At 41.1% G+C, this 20,697-nt stretch overlaps 1 protein-coding gene across 7 annotated transcripts in view; it reads right to left on the bottom strand.

Moving 5' to 3' along the window:
* fbln2 (fibulin 2) overlaps positions 1-20,697 on the bottom strand; it is a 187,234-nt gene that overhangs the window by 31,705 nt on the left and 134,832 nt on the right. For all 7 annotated transcript variants that reach the window (XM_087994267.1, XM_043707999.2, XM_043707995.2 and 4 more), the window contains 4 exons: positions 14,645-14,734; positions 9,876-9,977; positions 9,543-9,680; positions 2,568-2,702 (listed from right to left, as the gene is read on the bottom strand). In XM_087994267.1, coding sequence (XP_087850393.1) covers positions 2,568-2,702; positions 9,543-9,680; positions 9,876-9,977; positions 14,645-14,734 — 465 coding nt within the window. The remainder of the gene's footprint in view (positions 1-2,567; positions 2,703-9,542; positions 9,681-9,875; positions 9,978-14,644; positions 14,735-20,697) is intronic.

Genomic DNA, 20,697 nt, shown 5'->3' with positions numbered 1-20,697 from the left:
TATCTTAAACAACAACAATATGTAATGAAGAATTTTTTTTCAGCTGAATGTCTTTCAGTCTGGGAGTGGAATTGTTACCAGGCATTTATTATTAGCTATTTGGCACTTTCCTTGTGATGTATTTCTATATTTGGTGTTGTATACATTTTCATGTGTGTAAAAGAATCAAAGAAGTCATAGGGAATGAAAATGAATTTTTAGTGAGGCATAGCAGTTATGGTGTTGTCATTTGCCCTGATATCTTCTGACATGATTCAGCGTCACATTATGTTTTGTAACACACCGTGTAACACCAAGGAATATTTTAATATGTGAAAGGTCCCGAATTATTATTGTTATTAGCGACACATTCCCAATAAAGCAGCTATCCATACTAATGCCTCAGATTTCTGCGTTTTAACTGTTATCTGTTAGTTATATCGACAGTATTCAACCACAAGGTGGAGGTGGAGGTCTAATTTTAACATGAGTGCAACTGCAGGATGTCTTGCTAGGATTTTTTCTTCTAGAACATTTGCCGCACTGGTTTAAGTAGAATCATTAAATATGTTTCTGGCAGACTATTGATTATAATGGCGTAAAATGTGGGTGATTATACAGTGTGGAATGTGAACAATTATACAATGTGAAATATGGGTGATTATACAGTATGAAATGTGGGTGGCCAAAATATAGAATTTGTGATTCTGCAAGAGCTGCCACGATACATAAAAAGAAATCCTGCTCAACAGGATATAGCAGAGTGGTCGTAATCGAGTCTGAGCTGGAAGGCTCATTGGATAAATAACAAGTTACATTTTTAATCACCATCACCTTAGATGGGCCAAAAGAAACAGGTAGAGCCTTGTTGATGGTGTTTATGTAACATGAGAGGAATTTTAATTACCCTTGTGGAGTGGAAATGCAGCAGTGTGCAGTTAGAATTAAGCAGCTTCATTATCAACAATTCTGATTTTAACAGCATTGTTTTGCTGGACTTGGGTAAAGTGGAAATTTAGTGGATACATGCTAACTTGTGCGGCGTGACATCAACGGGATTCTACAGATTGTTTTCCTGACTCAAGTGGAGGAAGTTGCTGTGTCTCTTCTATCAGGTAATTGCAGATTAGTAGGTGCCAGGAATAACAAAGGGATACTCCAGCAGAGTGGAAAAGTTCCTTTCTGAGGCCACAACAATCTTTTGTGCCAGATAAAGTAGCAGCTACTGGAGTGTTTCCCTTATGATCCTCACTGGCTATGTTTAAGTAGAACTGCCTTGATTAGTGAAATACTGTCTTAGTGTAAAGAGCAGTCCTTATCACTTCATAAATGAAATTCATCTGGTGCTCATCTGGTTGCATTAAGATTTGGAGCTGGCTTGTCCAGGCAGAACAAGCATCATTGAACAGTTTATTGGTAAGTAACTGGTGCTTGATACAATTATTAACAACCATCTGCAAGTTGGGAATGCCTTGATAGGGATACTTGCATGAGTTGTACAATGTTGCACTTGAGTGATTTTGCACAATAATGGATATGTTGTAAAGAGTGTGGTGCTGGAAAAGCACAGGAGGTCAGGCAGCATCTGAGGAGCACGAGAATCAACATTTCGGGCAAAAGCCATTCCTGATGAAGGGCTTTTGCCCGAAACGTCGATTTTTCCTGCTCCTCGGATGCTGCCTGACCTTCTGTGCTTTTCCAGCACCACACCCTCGACTCTAATCTCCAGCATCTGCAGTCCTCACTTTCACCTAGATGGCAATGCTGTATCTATTCTCAAACACCTTTATGGGCAAACAAAACAGAAATCACTAGTGAAACTCAGCAAGTCTGTGGGCAAAAAACAGAGTTAATGTTTCGAGTCCAGTGACTCTTAATCAGAACTGTCCATCTGACACTGATGCTGCCAGACCTGCTGAGTTTCACCAGTGATTTCTGTTTGTGCTTCAGATTTCCAACACCTACACTTCTTTGTTTTACCTTAGACAGCAACTCAGCTGGTTCGAGAGTGTACAAATTCAGTACTGCAGCTGGAATGTTGTCAAGACCTGTAGCCTGTACTGTCCTCTGCTATTTCTTAGTGTCACGTGGAGTGAACCACAGCACAGTGGCTGTAAACTGACAACTGTGATCATGAAGGCATCTGAGGAAGCTGAAAAGGATCATCTACTCAGCACCTCTGACTGACTGAAAATGATTTCTAACCATTTAGCATTAGATGCTTAACTACCCATCACAATTGACAAGTGGATTGTGGATTTAACTCATTTATTTTGGGACCATTTGGTTCTATTTATAGCCTGCTGGGTTTGCTGTTTAGCATGAATGTAGTCCTGTGTTGTCACTTCACCAGGTTAGCACCTCATTTTCAGTTGTGCCAGATCCAGGCACATTCTTCTACATGTAAATGTAAATTCTCTAACTGACATCATAGAATTGAATTCAAATGTTCTGGATTGTTAGACCTCTAGATTTACCAATTCAATAATTAACATTGCCTTACAGATTGATTATATAATTGAATTCAGCAAAAAAAGTCAACAGACTGAGAATATTTAATATTAAGGAACTTTAGTCTTATTTCAAACCTTGGCAGTGATCATCCACTTGTTCATAGCCTGTTCCACAAGTAATTGTTTTCTGGCATCTAAAGGAACCAACTGTATTAATACAGGTTTCCCCAAATTTGCAGTTCTGGGTCTCCAACAAACACTCATTAATGTCTGTAGGAAAACATTACAAAACATAACTGTCAAAAGATTAACTCTCATATTTCCATTTCTAAAGTTACAAATAAATGCAATCAATCATGATGATAAATGTGGAAGGTGTTTTTTATGTCTGACCTATAAAGTTGAGAAACAATACACTACTGTAGGAGATAATTCAATATTTCAGAACAGGTAAAGGTGCATTGGTGATGAAGGAGCCAATGCTCATTTGTCTATGGCTTTGGATAGATAGAGCAGCTGTACAAACAGCAAATTACATGAATGCTACTAGTCTCTCTGCACATGCTCTGCAGCCTGGTGTGATTCACGTTATTATTGTTTGTTTCAATGGAGTTTTTGTATAGTTTAAGTCAGTGATTGGCTACTTTTTAAATATAGTACACTTTGATGTTGAACAATACCAGTCAGGCTAAATGGACTGTAAAAGATAAGGTCATAAGTCAGGCTGTGATTTAGAAACTAAGCGCATAAGACTACAAAAGATTTAGTCTACTGGGGCTTCCATTTCTGATGGTAAAACTCCAAAAAAGTTACTTCCCATAGTAACTATTTTTACACAGTTACATCCAGTCAACTAGTTTTCAGCTTGATTCCACAATACATCTATTGTGCACATATATGCACATGAATGTGTTTCTGTGTATGTACATAGAACAGAGATTTAAATAATCAACATATTCAATTTACTGCACAGGTCAACAATAACCTAAAAATTCAATCATTTCGAAATCTGAAGACTGTAGATATCAGCAAGGACTCAGTGAGCAGCCATCTGGCATTAAAATCTGTTCAGACTTATAGAGCAACTTCAGGTAATACAATGATAATGAGCTTGAGTGTGAAATTAAATAAGACTGCCAATGTAAAGAAAAACAGGAAATAAAAACAATTAAAGGTAACAAACATATTTATTGATCTTTATTTTAGGTTAAACTGGAAACATTATCAGTGGTATCATTTAAACTTCAAAACATTTAATTTTTATTCAATAATTTGTAAAAAAAAATGTTGGCACCATTTTTCCATCTGGCTGACTGTGTATCGTTAGAGAAGGACCTTCTGTAATCGGCAAACAATATGGTTAATGTAAGCAATGTCAAAGTCAAGTGCTGACAAATGCTTATGGATTTGTTATGCTTAATTTGCTTTCTTTCAAAAATGACCTTCCGCTGGGGAAAAAGGAAAGCAATATTGAGAATTACTTCATATAGTTCCATGGTACAAATAAAAGTGAAAGTATTTCTCATTCAGCAGCTGAAATAACCACAGAATTGTCATTTGCATTGCAGCATAACTCATTTGGTAAAATAAACATGTTTGCAATTTGCAATAATTGAACTTCGCTGAGCTGAAATTACAACAGAGGCAAATGAATGCCTTCTCAGTTTCTTTTGGGTAGAAATGATTTTGCAATACTGCTGTAATACCAAGATGATGAAAACCAGATGGGTGGTCAAAGCAGTGGAAACATTTTCATGTTCATACTCGTGAGGTCACAGTTATTTGTCTACATGGGCTGCAACTACCCACATTTTAGTTGGTTCGTGGACTCCAAATTTCCCATCTCACTGGCAGCCCAGATATAACTTTTCTTTCACTGCATTAAGTAAAGGCAGCCTGTGCAACAATGAATTCTACTATTATATGGAGACTTTTATAAATCTGTTTAAATTGCTGGTTATTGTACACGCTTCAACCCACACACACTGCTTCAATTCCAGACCCAAGTTCTAATTACATTTGATTCTTGTTCAGTAATCTATGAAGTAATGAAACATTGGTATCATTCCCCATATGGCAGACATCTTAAGACTATTGTATATTTTTGAACACCCATCTGGTATGAATCGACATTGTATTACAGCAGCATTGTAAATTCATTTTTACTATCGTAATTGTGAAGAGATTGATCACTTTCATATTTTCATAGCAACACAAATTACAAATCTACATCTTTTATTGAGTAGGCTATGCCGCAATTCAATCTGTACACAAGGAAGGTTTAAGCATTGGTTTTATTACTGTTCAGCTGCTGCAATAAACGAGTTTATAATCAAACCAGTGTAGCTAAAGAATCATACAAATATCCTTTCTTGCTGGTATATTAACCCATGTTTAGGATTGAACTGTATTTCATGATTTTCAAGTGAGCAATTACCACTAAAGAATTGTGAGCCACAACAATTGTATCAGAGCATCAATTGTACACACAATATTCTTGATTGAAATAATTTAAGTGCAATTTCATAATAATTCAATTTGATCCATTTAGCAATCTTTTTAGTTAAGTCGTGTAGCCAGAACTTTGAAAAACTTTGATACATCTTTTCACTTGTGAGATGATCTTTACTCATTTGTAATTTTGTCAACTGTAAGTTGTTCAGTCACAAAAACAGAAATTGCTGGAAAAACGCAGCATATCTGGCAGCATGTGTGAAATCAGAATTAACAATTCTGGTCCAGTGATGCTTCCTCACAAGTTGTTCAGTCATTGATTCAGAGAAAGGCTTTTGCTCCTTTACGGGATGTGGGCACCATTGGCAAGACCAACATTGCTTGATCATCCCTTACTGCCACAACTGAGTGGCTTGTTAGGCCATTTCAGGGAGTTGTAAAACGTCCGCCACATTGTTGAGGGTCTGGAGTCACAAAAAGGGCAGATCAGGTGAAGATGATGGATTTCCTTCTCTAAAAGTCAGAAGTGAACCAGATGGATTTTTGCAACCATTGTTGATAGTTTCACTGTCACCATGACTGAACCTAGCTTTTAATTCTAGATTTACTAACTGAATTTAAATTCCATCAACTACTATGATGGGATATACATGTAAATCCCCAGAGTTAGTCTGTAGAGTTCCAGTTCAGTGACATTATCATTTCCTTTAGTAGGCAGCAAGATCTACTATTGAGACAAGCAGCAATGGCTTCCAGGGATGATGTAACCATGCCTCTTTGACCACATGAGCTAAAGTTGTGATCCCAAAGGTGGTCTTCACCTCAATGGCAGGGATGGTTTTTGTTGATTATTTTTAATATTTTCAATCAGTTATGGCATGTTTTGAAACTGTAACACACTTCTTTAATTGTTTTAGAAGTTTACTGAGTTTTGTCTCCTTGCCATCAATGCAATCCAGCTCTCTTCCCACTCCACCACAAAGACCTGACTACCTTCTTCCCTCAGCACCTCTTCCATCTTCATCCCTCCCCAAACTCCCATCATCTACCTAAACAGCATTCCTAAATCCCCTCTCCCCTGTATCTTGGAGGGAGAAAGGATATGGGAGTACCTGAAGCAGGGGGGAAGAGTAGGTAGTGGGCGAATTCAATCGGAAATATATATGGACATCAGTCAGGCCTTTTCACTTCTCATCTGGGGCTGTCCGGTTTGGTCACTTAGGGCATTGAGCCGCAGTCAATGAATCTAGTCCACACATAGATCTTAAATGGAGAGGCAGGTCAGGATGATTGGGAGGCAATGCTCCCAATGGGAAAGGCAACTTGGGAACCTATTCATTGGGATCAGGGTTTACATGCCAAGAGAAGTGGAGGTAACAGTTGAGAAGGGGGACAGCTACATTTGTAAAGGGAGGGGGCAGAATATGGTTAAGACACGATGGAAACAAGGTCATGTGGGAGGAGGTCATCCATGGTCAGGTGGCAACCTCACTCAAAGGAGGGGTGGAGACAGTAGAGTGTGTGACCACACCTGGAATGGTCACCTCATCTATGCCAGGGGAAAGTGGGAAGCTGCTGGCTCACATAGACAGATTGACTGGGCTCCTGGGAATGTCCAAAGCTGGTAATATTCATGGGAAGTGATGTCAGGAAGGGAATCAGGACTTCACTGACAAGCAGAGGGTGGAAGCCACTGGCCAAACAGCACTATGAGCTATTCAAACAACAAGATGTGCTAAGATGGGAACAAAAAGCAAAGTTGCTGGATAAACTCAACAGACTTTTCAGAACTGCTGCAGAATTGTCCATAAGACCATAAGACATAAGAGTGGAAGTAAGGCCATTTGGCCATCGAGTCCACTCCGCCATTCAATCATGGCTGATGGGCATTTCACCGCCACTTACCTGCACTCTCCCCATATCCCTTAATTCCTTGAGAGATCAGGAATTTATCAATCTCTGCCTTGAGACCCAGCGTCCCGGCCTCCACTGTGCTCCATGACAATGAATTCCACAGGCCCACCCCTCTCTGGCTAAAGAAATGTCTCTTCATTTTTGTTCTAAATTGACCCCCCTCTAATTCTAAGACTGTGCCCATGGGTCCTAGTCTCCCCACCTAATAGTAACAACTTCCCAGCGTCCACCCTTTCTAAGCCATGCATTATCTTGTAAGTTTCTATTAGATCTCCCCTCAACCTTCTAAACTCTAATGAATACAATCCCAGGATCCTCAGCTGTTCATTGTATGTTAGGCCTGCCATTCCAGGGATCATCCCGTATGAATCTCCACTGGACACGCCCCAGTGCCAGTATGTCCTTCCTGAGGTGTGGGACCCAAAATTGTTCACAATATTCTAAATGGGGCCTAACTAGAGCTTGATAAAGTCTCAGAAGCACATTGCTGCTTTTATATTCCAACCCTCTTGAGATAAATGACAACATGTCATTTGCCTTCTTAACCATAGACTCAACCTGCAAGTTAACCTTTAGAGAATCCTGGACTAGCACTCCCAGATCCCTTTGTACTTTGGTGTTACAAATTTTCTCACCGTCTAGAAAATAGTCTATGCCTGTATTCTTTTTTTCCAAAGTGCAAGACCTTGCATTTGCTCACATTGAATTTCATCAGCCATTTCCTGGACCAGTCTCCTAAATTGTCAAAATCTTTCTGCAGCCTCCCCACCTCCTCAGTACTACCTGCCTGTCTGCCTAACTTCGTATTATCAGTGAACTTCACCAGAATGCCCCCAAGTCCCTTCATTCAGATTATTAATAAATAAAGTGAACAACTGTGGCCCCAACACTGAACCTTGCGGGACACAACTTGTCACCAGCTGCCATTCTGAAAAAGAACCTTTTATCCCAATTCTCTGCCTTCTGTCAGACAACCAATCCTCAATCCATGCCAGTAGCTCACCATGGGCCCTCACCTTACTCAGCAGCCTCCCATGAGGCACCTTTATCAAAGGCCTTTTAGAAGTCTTGATAGATAATTTCCACTGGGTTTCCCTGGTCTAACCTACTTGTTACCTATTCAAAGATACTGGACCCGAAACATTAACTCTGATTCTGTCCACCATTGCTGCCGGACCTGCACAGTTGTTCACACAACTTCTTTTTTGCTTTTGATTTCCAGCATAGAATCATAGAATCCCTGCTGTGTGGAAACAGGCCCTTCGGCCCAATAAGTCCACATTGACCCTTTAAAGTGTAACCCACCCACACCAATTCCCCAACTCCACATTTCCCCTGACTAATGCACCTAACCAACAATTAGCATGGCCAATTCACCTAACCGGCACATCTTTGGATTGTGGGAGGAAACCGGAGCACCCGGAGGAAAACCACGCAGACACAGGGAGAATCTGCAAATCCACACAGACACCCGAGGCTGGAATTGAACCCAGGTCCCTGGTGCTATGAGACAACAATGCTAACCACTGAGCCACTGTGCCACCCTTATCAGCATCTGCAGTTCTTTGGTCTTTTTTGTGTGGTAAGGTGAGGATGGAATCAGACATGAGGACAGGATTAATGAGCCAAGGTAAATTACAGAGAGAGAGAGACCCAATCTCTCTTCTTCATGGCCTGCCCAGTGTGTTCCCTCTAGATGCGCAAAAGAAAAATCTTTTCAGCATCCTCACTTTCTGTGCAAGAAAGAATATCTTGTTAGGTTGGGTATCCGAAAATCCCCTGGGCCTGTCGGGTTGGCGGAAGATTGTTATGGAGCATATCCCCTTGGGTTTTGTCATAAGTATGGTACACCACAAAACTGAGAATTTCTGTAAGACAATAGCGGCCCTTTTTGGAATACCTGTACACAGATTTGTTTTGGGCTTTTATATAGCCATAACGATTGTTCTTTACGAGTCCAATATCCAGAGAGGGGGAACTGCGAACATATGAATATGTGAAAATTAATGCTCTCGATATTCGTGAGTGAGTGCTTTGTTTGGCTGAGCTGTATTATTATTATTTATTAGTTTGTTATTAGTTATTACTTATTTAGTTAAGTAGTTAGTTGGAGTTTTTTGTATATATATTTTTCTATACATACTTATACATTTGTACATTAGAGAGGTTTGAGTTTTTTACATTGTTGTGTTCTTTCTTTGTATTGTTTTGTATTTGTTGTAATATTAAAAAATCTATTTTTCAACAAAAATATATTTTAAAAACTATAGAGAACAATCTCACTGGGTCTTGTGGCAATCCTCCTTAGCCAATAAAACATAAGATATATCCTGTCGTCTCTAACAAGCTCAGGACACCCCAGAATGTTACATAGCTATGGAAGTGCTTTGCAAGCAGACTCAAAGTTGCAAAATAGCAAAATTTACCTTAAAATAAAATGTTTTTGGCATGGAGCTTCTCAGGAATGTTCAAAATCTCCACATCTCCCGCCATAATAAAGCTGCAAAGAATCCCCATTAGCAGCACCACAAAAGACCATTTACGACTATTTCTCTAAACTTCCACTGATCTGTTGCCAAGGCTACAGCAGGCAATCAGGGCAGGCCTGGCAGAAATTCTGGACAAACTGTGTTTCAATTTGATATCTCTAATTCCATGTGGAACAGCAGCATAGAATTCTATTCAGATAAGTAAATAAGCAGCAGTTTGAAGGTTACATGCACTAGGGCTTTCTGTTCTTACCGACACATTTGTCATTTGCATTTCGAATAAAGCCATTCTCACAGATCTTTGCAGGGACACAGTGGAACGATCCCTGAGTATTCACACAGGATTCTTCTCTTGAACAGTTGTGTGACTCCATTATGCATTCATTCACATCTATAATCAGTAAATTATGGCACACAATTTTATTTAAAATTACAGTATCATTAAATAATTAGAAACAAACAATATTTGTCATAATATATAATCTGCCTTAACAACCTCCGGCAAAGAAATTCAAGTAATAACTTCAAACTAACCGAAAAGTTGCTATTATCTTTTATATTTTGCAGGATGTAATCATGCATTTACCTTCGCATGAGAACTGATCAGCCATCAGTCTAAAACCAGAGAAACAGGAACAAATAGTGTTTTCTCCAATCTGTGTGCAACGGTGCATGCATGGACTAGCATCTGTAAGAAAAAAGTTCTTATTTTAACTTGGCAAAAGTGGATGATGCATTTAAGTAAATGTTAAGGGTTATAAGCATTTCTTCGAAGATGACTTTTTTTTGGAAAGTTGTCTGTTACATTGATACATATTCCTAATACAACTCTATTGTGCCAACAACTACAAACAGTGGTGATGTATAACAATGTGAGTGATGACTGTACCAGGACGTTTGGAGAGAGGTTAAATAAACTCCAGATTTTTGAGACTCAGTGTTATTTTATGATCTGAATTCACAATGCGGACAGTAGTGTAAGCATCCAGCTTACCTGGCCATAGTGGAGTTTGAACTAATCCTACTTGATTCTAATGGGAATCAGTACCTGCCAATGGTCAGAAGCAGGATTTCATGGTGGCTGAGTAATTGCCAGCCATGAGCTACAAGAATGATGCTCAGCAATCTGTGAGTAGGAAGAGGGGGAGGATGTTTGGTGGGGAAGGTCCAATGCTTCCTTTCCTTTCTCCTGAAAAGCATGTCCTGTTATGCCTGCCACACGCGGCAACCACAACAGTGTAACAATTGCTCTGGTCCTGACTGGGCTTGACTAGTCTCTTTGGTGAGCCTGGTATTGACCATTAGTCTTGGCATTGGCCATGGGTCTTGCTGTAGCATTTTATCCCGACATTAGTATCCTGCTACACTGAAAACATCCATACATCAGTTTCCTGCTACAGTGAAAACATCTATACATTCATGACTGCCACCCCAAAACAGAGGGGGAATGTTGCCTCTAATTTACCAGTCTTCATCCCACCATTATTGTCAAAGGGAGTTAAAAGCAACCTTTAAATTGGTTTGAATCTTTCTTATAAGATTTGAACTATTATTTTTACTGAAGAAGTGTCACAGAACTCAAAACGTTAAAGGGGTTTTCTCTCCGTAGATGCTGCTAGAGTTTCTCCAGCAATTTCTGTTTTTGTTTGTTTCCGATTTCCATATCCACAGTTCTTTGTTTTATATTGTTTTGACTGCCATTGATAATGATAATCATATATAGCTATTCCAATAACAGAAAGATGATGTGGGGTGGAGAGAGAGAGACAGACAGACAGACAGAGGACAGTGAAGGAGAAATGCATTTATCAAAATAAAATGGAGAGAGTTACGGCAATGAAAAACTCATCCTTTTTTCACCTTTGGCAGCATGACTATGAAGCTTTGAAACTTTAAAGTAATTTCAAAATAGTCGATATAATGTCAGTATAAATATCCTGTAAGCTCACTATCCTACCCTTTGCAAAATTCAAGTGAAGCTTTTTCCCTATAACAACTAATACAGTGGGATACAAACTAACTTATTTTAACTTCTCCTTGTTTTCATTGCCCTACAGACACTTATCCATCTCTGAAGAATTCGTCAACCTTGAATTATGGAAAATACTCAATGCTCGTAGCATTCATAACAAAGCCGATGAACTAATGGCACAGATAATAGTGAATGATTATGATGTAGTAGGCATCACAGAGACTTGGTTACAGGGGGTTCAGGACTGGCAGTTAAACCTCCATGGTTTTTCAACTTATCGAAAAGACCGAGAGGTGGGCAGAGGGGGTGGGGTTGCCTTGTTAGTTAAGAACAAAATTAAATCTATGGTATTGAATGACATAGCGTCGGATGATGTGGAGTCTGTGTGGGTGGAATTGAGGAACCACAAAGGCAAAAAAAACATAATTAGAGTTGTGTATAGACCTCCTAACAGTGGTCAGGACCAGGGACGCAACATGTACCGGGAAATAGAGAAGGCATGTCAGAAAGGCAAGGTTACATTGATCATGGGAGACTTCAATATGCAGGTGGACTGGGTAAATAATGTTGTTAGTGGATCTAAAGAAAGGGAATTCATGGAATGCTTACAGGATGGCTTTTTGGAACAGCTTGTCATGGAGCCCACAAGAGAGCAGGCTATTCTGGACCTAGTGCTTTGCAATGAACCAGACTCTATAAAAGATCTTAAAGTAAGGGAACCCTTAGGAAGTAGCGACCATAATATGATAGAGTTCAGTCTGGAGTTTGAAAGGGAGAAGGCAAAATCGGATGTAATGGTGTTACAGTTGAATAAAGGTAATTATGAGGGCATGAGAGAGGAACTGACTAAAATAGACTGGAAGCAGAGGCTAACCGGGAAGACAGTCGAGCAAAAATGGCAGGAGTTTGTAGGTATAATTGAGGACACTGTACAGAGGTTCATTCCCAAGAAAAGAAAGATTAACCGGGGAGGGATTAGACAACCTTGGCTGACAAAGGAAGTCAGGAAATGTATTAAAGAAAAAGAGAGATCCTATAAAGTGGCTAAGAACAGTGGGAAATCAGAAGATTGGGAAGGATACAAAAGCAAACAGAGGATAACAAAGAGTGTAATAAGAAAGGAGAGGATCAAATATGAAGGTAGGCTAGCCAGTAATATTAGAAATAATAGTAAAAGTTTCTTTCAGTACATAAGAAATAAACGACAGGCAAAAGTAGACATTGGGCCACTTCAAACTGATGCAGGAAGCCTAGTGATGGGAGATAAGGAAATAGCAGGAGAACTTAACAAGTACTTTGCGTCAGTATTCACAGTGGAAGACATGAGTACTATCCCAAAAATTAAAGGGTGTCACGGGGCTGAGTTGAGTATGGTTGCCATTACCAAAGAAATAGTGCTAGAAAAGTTAAAAAGTCTTAAAATTGATAAATCTCCTGGCCCCGATGGGATACACCCTAGAGTTCTGAGAGAGGTGGCTGAGGAAATAGCAGAGGCATTGGTTGAGATCTTTCAAGAGTCACTGGAGTCAGGAAAGGTCCCGGATGATTGGAAGATGGCTGTTGTAACCCCCTTGTTCAAGAAAGGATCAAGGCAAAAGATGGAAAATTATAGGCCAATCAGCTTAACCTCGGTTGTTGGTAAAATCCTAGAATCCATCATTAAGGATGAGGTTTCTAAATTCTTGGAAGAGCAGAGTCTGATTAGAACAAGTCAACATGGATTTAGTAAAGGGAGGTCATGCCTGACAAACCTGTTGGAATTTTTTGAAGAGGTAACAAGTAGGTTAGACCAGGGAAACCCAGTGGATGTGGTCTATCTAGACTTTCAAAAGGCCTTTGATAAGGTGCCACACGGGAGGCTGCTGAGCAAGGTGAGGGCCCATGGTGTTCGAGGTGAGCTGCTGGGATGGATTGAGGATTGGCTGTCTAACAGAAGGCAGAGAGTTGGGATAAAAGGTTCTTTTTCAGAATGGCAGCCGGTGACGAGCGGTGTCCCGCAGGGTTCGGTGCTGGGGCCACAGCTGTTCGCATTATATATTAATGATTTGGATGAGGGAACCGGGGGCATTCTAGCGAAGTTTGCCGATGATCCGAAGTTAGGTGGACAGGCAGGTAGTACTGAGGAAGTGGGGAGGCTACAGAAGGATCTAGACAGGTTGGGAGAGTGGTCCAGGAAATGGCTGATGGAATTTAACGTGAGCAAATGCGAGGTCTTGCACTTTGGCAAAAAGAATAAAAGCATAGACTACTTTCTAAATGGTGAGAAAATTAATAAAGCCAAAGCACAAAGGGATCTGGGAGTGTTAGTCGAGGATTCTCTAAAGGTAAACATGCAGGTTGAGTCCGTGATTAAGAAAGTGAATGCAATGTTGTCTCTTATCTCAAGAGGGTTGGAATATAAAAGCAGAGATGTACTACTAAGACTTTATAAAGCTCTGGTTAGGCCCCATTTGGAGTACTGTGTCCAGTTTTGGTCCCCACACCTCAGGAAGGATATACTGGCACTGGAACGTGTCCAGCGGAGATTCACACGGATGATCCCTGGAATGACAGGTCTAACATATGAGGAACGGCTGAGGATACTGGGATTGTATTCGTTGGAGTTTAGAAGATTAAGGGGAGACTTAATAGAGACGTACAAAATAATACATGGCTTGGAAAAGGTGGATGCTAGGAAATTGTTTCCGTTAGACAAGGAGACTAGGACCCGTGGACACAGCCTTAAAATTAGAGGGGGTCATTTCAGAACAGAAATGCGGAGACATTTCTTCAGCCAGAGAGTGGTGGGCCTGTGGAATTCATTGCCACGGAGTGCAGTGGAAGCCGGGACGCTAAATGTCTTCAAGGCCGAGATTGATAGATTCTTGTTGTCTAGAGGAATTAAGGGCTACGGGGAGAACGCTGGTAAGTGGAGCTGAAATGCGCATCAGCCATGATTGAATGGCGGAGTGGACTCGATGGGCCGAATGGCCTTACTTCCACTCCTATGTCTTATGGTCTTATGGTCTTATGATATTCTGATTTGATGTGTTCACTTTATCCAGGATTTTTTTACAAACAAGTTTCTGCTTCGTCAATGACACATGTTTAAGAGACATCTTTCCTTCAAAGGGAGAAAGTGAGGACTGCAGATGCTGGAAATCTGTCAAGAGTGGGGTGTTGGAAAAGGACAGCAGGTCAAGCAGAATCCGAGGAGTAGGTGAAGCGACGTTTCGGGCAAAAGCCTTTCATCTGGAAACTTTCCTTTAAACCCTACATACATGTGAAGTTCTTCTGAACAAAGTAGAAGTCACATCTATTGAGCATGCTATAAACCAATATGTCCTTCTTCCAGCAAGATTCTAAGTGCGAATTTGACAATATTATTCTTAATACAAGCATACCTTTACAGCGATCCATTTTAACAGATGTTCCAGTTTGTGCTACTTGAGTAGTCTTTGCTTCAGTGAAACTGTTTTCCTCATCTTCATACTCTGTATCAAATATCGAGAAATAGGCCATGAAATAAATATGAGCTTAACATTTCAATATAAAATTTAATCATCAAAATATGTTGTATGATTGCTATATCAACAATTTCAAGATAATTAAAGTTTAAAAATACCTCAGGTTGAATCATCCTTGCCTCCAAATGACGAGTCAGTTGGGATTAATTAGTGAGATCAGAAAACTGAGATTCTCAACATCAAGAGAAAGAATTCCAATTCTACAACCAACGTTTGAAACGCAGGATGAGAATCTCACTAGTAAGCAATGTGAGGTCCATCTGCATATATTAACATCTCAGTACTTTACCTATTCCCAACTCACTTATTTGCAGTTGGCGGTTCTCCTAGATAGTAGAAATAAACTAGATGCCGACAATTCCTGACTTGAAAATCTGAATAAACCTGTCTATTCCTGCCCATTGCTTGTTCCTCTGGACTGGGCCTCCACGTTGACCAGCAGTCCCTAACAATTCCTAAATGTAGGACCTCCTACATTGTTTATCTCTGGAGATGGGTATCAGGCATGGACCACATCATGGCACATCTCTGACTCAGTCAGAGTAGTTCTCCATTTCAATACTGCACTTTGGAATGCATTGATACAATGCATTGTTATGTTGTTGCCAGGTCACTTGTGAGAATGGACAGGCACGCATCATATAGATTGGATCTGAGTGCACCTCAGAATTCTAAGCTTGCTCTCTTAACTCTCACTCACTTGGCACCAACTTGGATATGCACAGCATCTCTCCCTTGCCATGCCATACTTTTTTAAATCCTGCCACTTCATTCACAACCACAGATTAACAGTGCTTCTGACTTACCTTGCCTTTTAGTACAGAAATTTGGCAGCCAGCTTTTGATTTTTGCTCTGATATGTTAACTGGGTGGCCATGTTGCTATATGGCACAATACTATGTCAATGTCATGCCTACAGCATGTCCCAGCTGTGTATGTGGCAAACACACAGCGTGTGCTTTAACCAAATGACCATGTATCAAAGGTCTAAGGGGAGTAGTTCCCAGTGAAGTCAAGGGGGAATGGTCTTGAGTCAGTGGGTACAGGTATAGTGAGGTAAGGGCATCATCCACTATCAATCCAGGGACTTGACTATTGGCCAGTCAGGTGATTGGGGTCTGGGGATCATTGGCACCACAGTCCAGGGAGTGGGCCATAGTCAATCCTGTATGTATGGAGCAACTAGGCCAGAGAATAGCAGGGAGGCAGTCAGAAAACTGGACAGAGATTACACAGGGGTCTGGTCATTCATCAGTTGGGATAGTCTTTTAAAGTCATTCAGAGGGTGGACCATGGTCAGTCCAGGAGGTCAGGTCACTGAAATTTAAATGGTGGGGGAGGGGGCTGGTTATCAGGCCAGTGCTGTGGGGAGGAAACTGGGAAAGGCAATTCTGGAGATGGGTGGTGGCATGCTGGGATGCAGAAGGGGCAAAATTGTGAAGGGGGAAACTCAACATATCAGGATGGGAGGTGAAAGACTATTGGAGAGGAAGGAGTATTGCAAGTGAAGTCATTTCCTCACTACTCTGGTTTCAATGGAGGATGTGTGTGACTATGGCATAACTAAGCTGTATGACTGGGACTTGGGGGTGAAGTGAGGAGATGAATAGATAAATAAGAATTGAATGAGAACATGGCGGTGCTGATAAGGAGAGTAAGGCAAAAAGGAATGTGAAGGTTGTGGGGTATACTTTTCTTTGTTGTCTCATAAAAGAATCTGGGTAATCCAAGATGGAGGTCGGGAAAAACTTCTGGCTGTAACAGCTGCTCCTTTTTTTTTTGAGGTATTTTAGGTGTTGGAGGTGATTTCCTCCAACTCCAGGAGCAGCAATTATTGTTTTATATGCTGTTGCATTGTTTTGGAACTTTGGAGAAAAAATGTCAAAACAACAGCAGTTTTAAAAGGGAGAGCAACAGACAAAGGAAGCACATGGTGTGGTCATTGCGGGTGAGAGAGAGAGAGAGAGAGAAAGAAACTGACACCACAGTGAACCTGTGCAGTTACTGCCTTTGCTGTTTGAATTCATGTATTGCTGGGCATCAGAGTGCGTCTGGAAAAATTTACAAACGTGAAATTCACAACTAATTTGGAGAAACTTGTTTGGCAGAGGTCACAGCACAGAAACACATAAGTGGATATTTTTAAGTATGGCCTACAGAACGTCTGCAGTAGTGAATAGAGTGGATTCTTTCTTGATTATATGTTTTTTGAGGTATGTTTTTTGAATAAACAAAACATAAGCTATAAGTGTTAAGTTAGGCTGGAGCAGTGTTTTGTAGAGGAATAAGATGGAGTTATTTTCTGAGTCTGTAGATTGTGAAGGAGCAAAAATGGCCTTTAGGAGAATGATATGCTGTTCTTGTCGGATGTGGGAGTTTAAGGAGAGTTTACGGGGTACTGCAGATTATATCTGCAATAATTGCCATTGGTTGCGAATCCTATCAGATCGAATGGATCGGTTGGAGAGACAGTTAGAGGCAATGAGGAATTTACAAGAGCAAGGGAATGTGATGGATGGCAGTTATAGGAAGGGGGAAAACTTGCAGATACAGTCACATAGATGGGTTAACTCCAGGAAAGGTAAGAGAAGTAGGCAGTTAGTGTAGGAGTCTTCTGTGGCTATCCCCATTTCAAACATGTATGCTGTTTTGGAAAATGGAGAGAGTGATGGATTCTCAGGGGAACGTAGCACAAACAGCCAAGTTTCTGGTATTGAGACTGGTTCTAATACAATGAGGGGTACGTCGGGTTCCAAGAGATCAATTGTGGTAGGGGACTCTCTAGTCCGAGGTACAGACAGACATTTCTGTGGCCAGCAGTGAAAAATAAGAAGAATGTGTTGCTTTCCTGGTGCCAGGATCAAGGATGTCTCAGAGAGGGTGCAGAATGTTCTCAAGGGGGAGAGGGGCCAGCAAGAGGTCATTGTCCACATTGGAACCAACGACATAGGAAGGGAAAAGGTTGAGATTCTGAAGGGAGATTACAGAGAGTTAGGCAGGAATTTAAAAAGGAGATCCTCGAGAGCAGTAATATCTGGGTTACACCCAATGCTACAAGCTAGTGAGAGCAGGAATAGGAGGATAGAGCAGATGAATGCATGGCTGAGGAGCTGGTGTATGGGAGAAGGATTCACATTTTTGGATCATTGGAATCTCTTTTGAGGTAAAAGTACAAGAAGAACAGATTGCACCTGAATTGGAAGGGGGCGAATATACTGGCAGGGAAATTTGCTAGAGCTGCTCAGGAAGATTTAAACTAGTAAGTTGGGGGCAGTTGGAAGCCAGGGAGGTAGTGAGGAAAGAGATCAATCTGAGACTGGTGCAGTTGGTTGAGAACAGAAGCAAGTCAAACGGTCAGGGCAGGCAGGGACAAAGCAGAGAACAGGGTAGGACTGATAAATTAAACTGCATTTATTTCAATGCAAGTGGCCTAACAGGGAAGGCAGATGAATTCAGAGCATGGTTAGGAACATGGGACTGGGATTTCATTGCATTTACAGAAATGTGGCTCAGGGATGCACAAGATTGGCAGCTTAATTTCTAGGATACAAATGTGACAGGAAGAATAGAAAGGGAGGCAAGAGACATGGAGGGAGTGGCATTTTTGATAAGGGATAGCATTACAGCTGTGCTGAGGGAGGATATTCCCAGAAATACATCCAGGGAAGTTATTTGGGTAGAACTGAGAAATAAGAAAGGGATAATCACCTTATTGGGATTGTATTATAGTCAGAGGGAAATTGAGAAACTAATTTTTAAGGAGATCTCAGCTATCTGTAAGAATAATAGGGTGGTTATGGTCAGGGATTTTAATTCTCCAAACAAAGAATGGGACTGCCATAGTGTTAAGGGTTTAGATGGAGAAGAATTTGTTGAATGTGTACAAGAAAATCTTCTGATTCAGTATGTGAATGTACCTACTAGAGAAGGTGCAAAACCATACCTACTCTTGGGAAATAAGGCAGGGCAGGTGACTGAGGTGTCAGTGGGGGAGCACTTTGGGGCCAGCGACCATAATTCCATTAGATTTAAAATAGTGATGGAAAAGGATAGACCAGATCTAAAAGTTGAAGTTCTAAATTGGAGGAAGGCCAACTTTGATGGTATTAGGCAAGAACTTTCAAAAGCTGACTGGGGGCATATGTTCGCAGGTAAAGGGATGGCTGGAAAATGGAAAGCCTTCAAAAATGAGATAACGAGAGTCCAGAGACAGTATCTTCCTGTTACGGTGAAAGGAAAGGCTGATAGGTATAGGGAATGCTGGATGACTAAAGAAATTGAGGTTTGGTTAGGAAGAAGAAGGAAGCATATGTCAGGTATAGACAGGATAGATCGAGTGAATTCTTAGAAGAGTATAAAGGAAATAGGAGTATACTTAATAGAGAAATCTGGAGGACAAAAAGGGGGCAAGAGATAACTTTGGTAAATAGAGTTAAGGAGAATCCAAAGGGTTTTTATAAATATATTAAGGACAAAAGGGGAAGTAGGGAGAGAATAGGGCCCCTCAAAGATCAGCAAGGTGGCCTTTGTGTGGAGCCGCAGAAAATGGAGGAGATACTAAACGAGTATTTTGCATCAGTATTTACTGTGGAAAAGGATATGGAAGATATGAAATGTAGGGAAAGAGATGGTGACATCTTGCAAAATGTCCACATTACAGAGGAGGAAGTGCTGGATGTCTTGAAATGCATAAAAGTGAATAAACCTCCAGGACCTGACCATGTGTATCCTAGACCTCTGTGGGAAGCTAGAGAAGTGATTGCTGGGGCTCTTGCTAAGATACTTGTATCATCGATAGTCACAGGTCAGATGCTGGGACACTAGAGGTTGGCTAACGTAGTGCCACTTTTTAAGAAATGTGAAAAGACAAGTCAGGGAACTATAGACCTTGATGTCATTGGGCGGCACGGTGGAACAGTGGTTAGCACTGTTGCCTCACAGCGCCAGAGACCTGGGTTCAATTCCCGCCTCAGGCGACTGACTGTGTGGAGTTTGCACGTTCTTCCCGTGTCTGCGTGGGTTTCCTCCGGGTGCTCCGGTTTCCTCCCACGGTCCAAAGATGTGCAGGTCAGGTGAATTGACCATGCTAAATTGCCCGTAGTGTTAAGTAAGGGGTGAATGTAGGGGTATGGGTGGGTTGCGCTTCGGCGGGCCGGTGTGGACTTGTTTCCACACTGTAATCTAATCAGTGGTGGGCAAGTTGTTGGAGTGAACAGGAGGGACAGGATGTACATGTATTTGGAAAGGCAAGGACTGATTAGAGGTAGTCAACATGGTTTTGTGCATGGGAAATCATGTCTCACAAACTTGATTGAGGTTTTGAAGAAGTAACAAAGAGGCTTGATGAGGGCAGAGTGGTAGATGTGATCTATGTGGACTTCAGTAAGGTGTTTGATAAGGTTCCTCATGGGAGACTGGTTAGCAAGGTTAGATCTCACAGAATACAGGGAGAACTAGCCATTTGGATACACACCTGGCTCAAAGGTGGTGGTGGAGTGTTGTTTTTCAGACTGGAGGCCTGTGATCAGTGGAGTGCCAAAAGGATCAGTTCTGGGTCCACTACTTTTCATCATTTATATAAATTATTTGAATGTGAACATAAGAGGTATAGTTGGTAAGTGTGGAGATGACACCAAAATTGGAGGTGTGGTGGACAGCGAAGAGGGTTACCTCAGATTACAACAGGATCTGGACCAGGTGGGCCAATGGTCTGAGGACTGGCAGATGGAGTTTAATTCAGATAAATGCGAGATACTGCACATTGGGAAAGCAAATCTTAGCAGAACTTATACATTTAATGGTAAGGTCCTGGGGAGTGTTGCTGAAAAAAGAGACCTTGGAGTGCAGGTTCATAGCTCCTTGAAGGTGGAGTCACAGGTAGATAGGATAGTGAAGAAGGCGTTTGGTATGCTTTCCTTTATTGGTCAGAG

Source organism: Chiloscyllium plagiosum, unplaced genomic scaffold (genome assembly GCF_037043375.1).
Source record: "Chiloscyllium plagiosum isolate Xiang-an unplaced genomic scaffold, Cpla_swu_hap1 HiC_scaffold_14, whole genome shotgun sequence".
Lineage (NCBI taxonomy): Eukaryota > Metazoa > Chordata > Chondrichthyes > Orectolobiformes > Hemiscylliidae > Chiloscyllium > Chiloscyllium plagiosum.
Note: the sequence above shows the minus strand (reverse complement) of the source record. Positions and strands in the feature narration are given on the sequence as shown.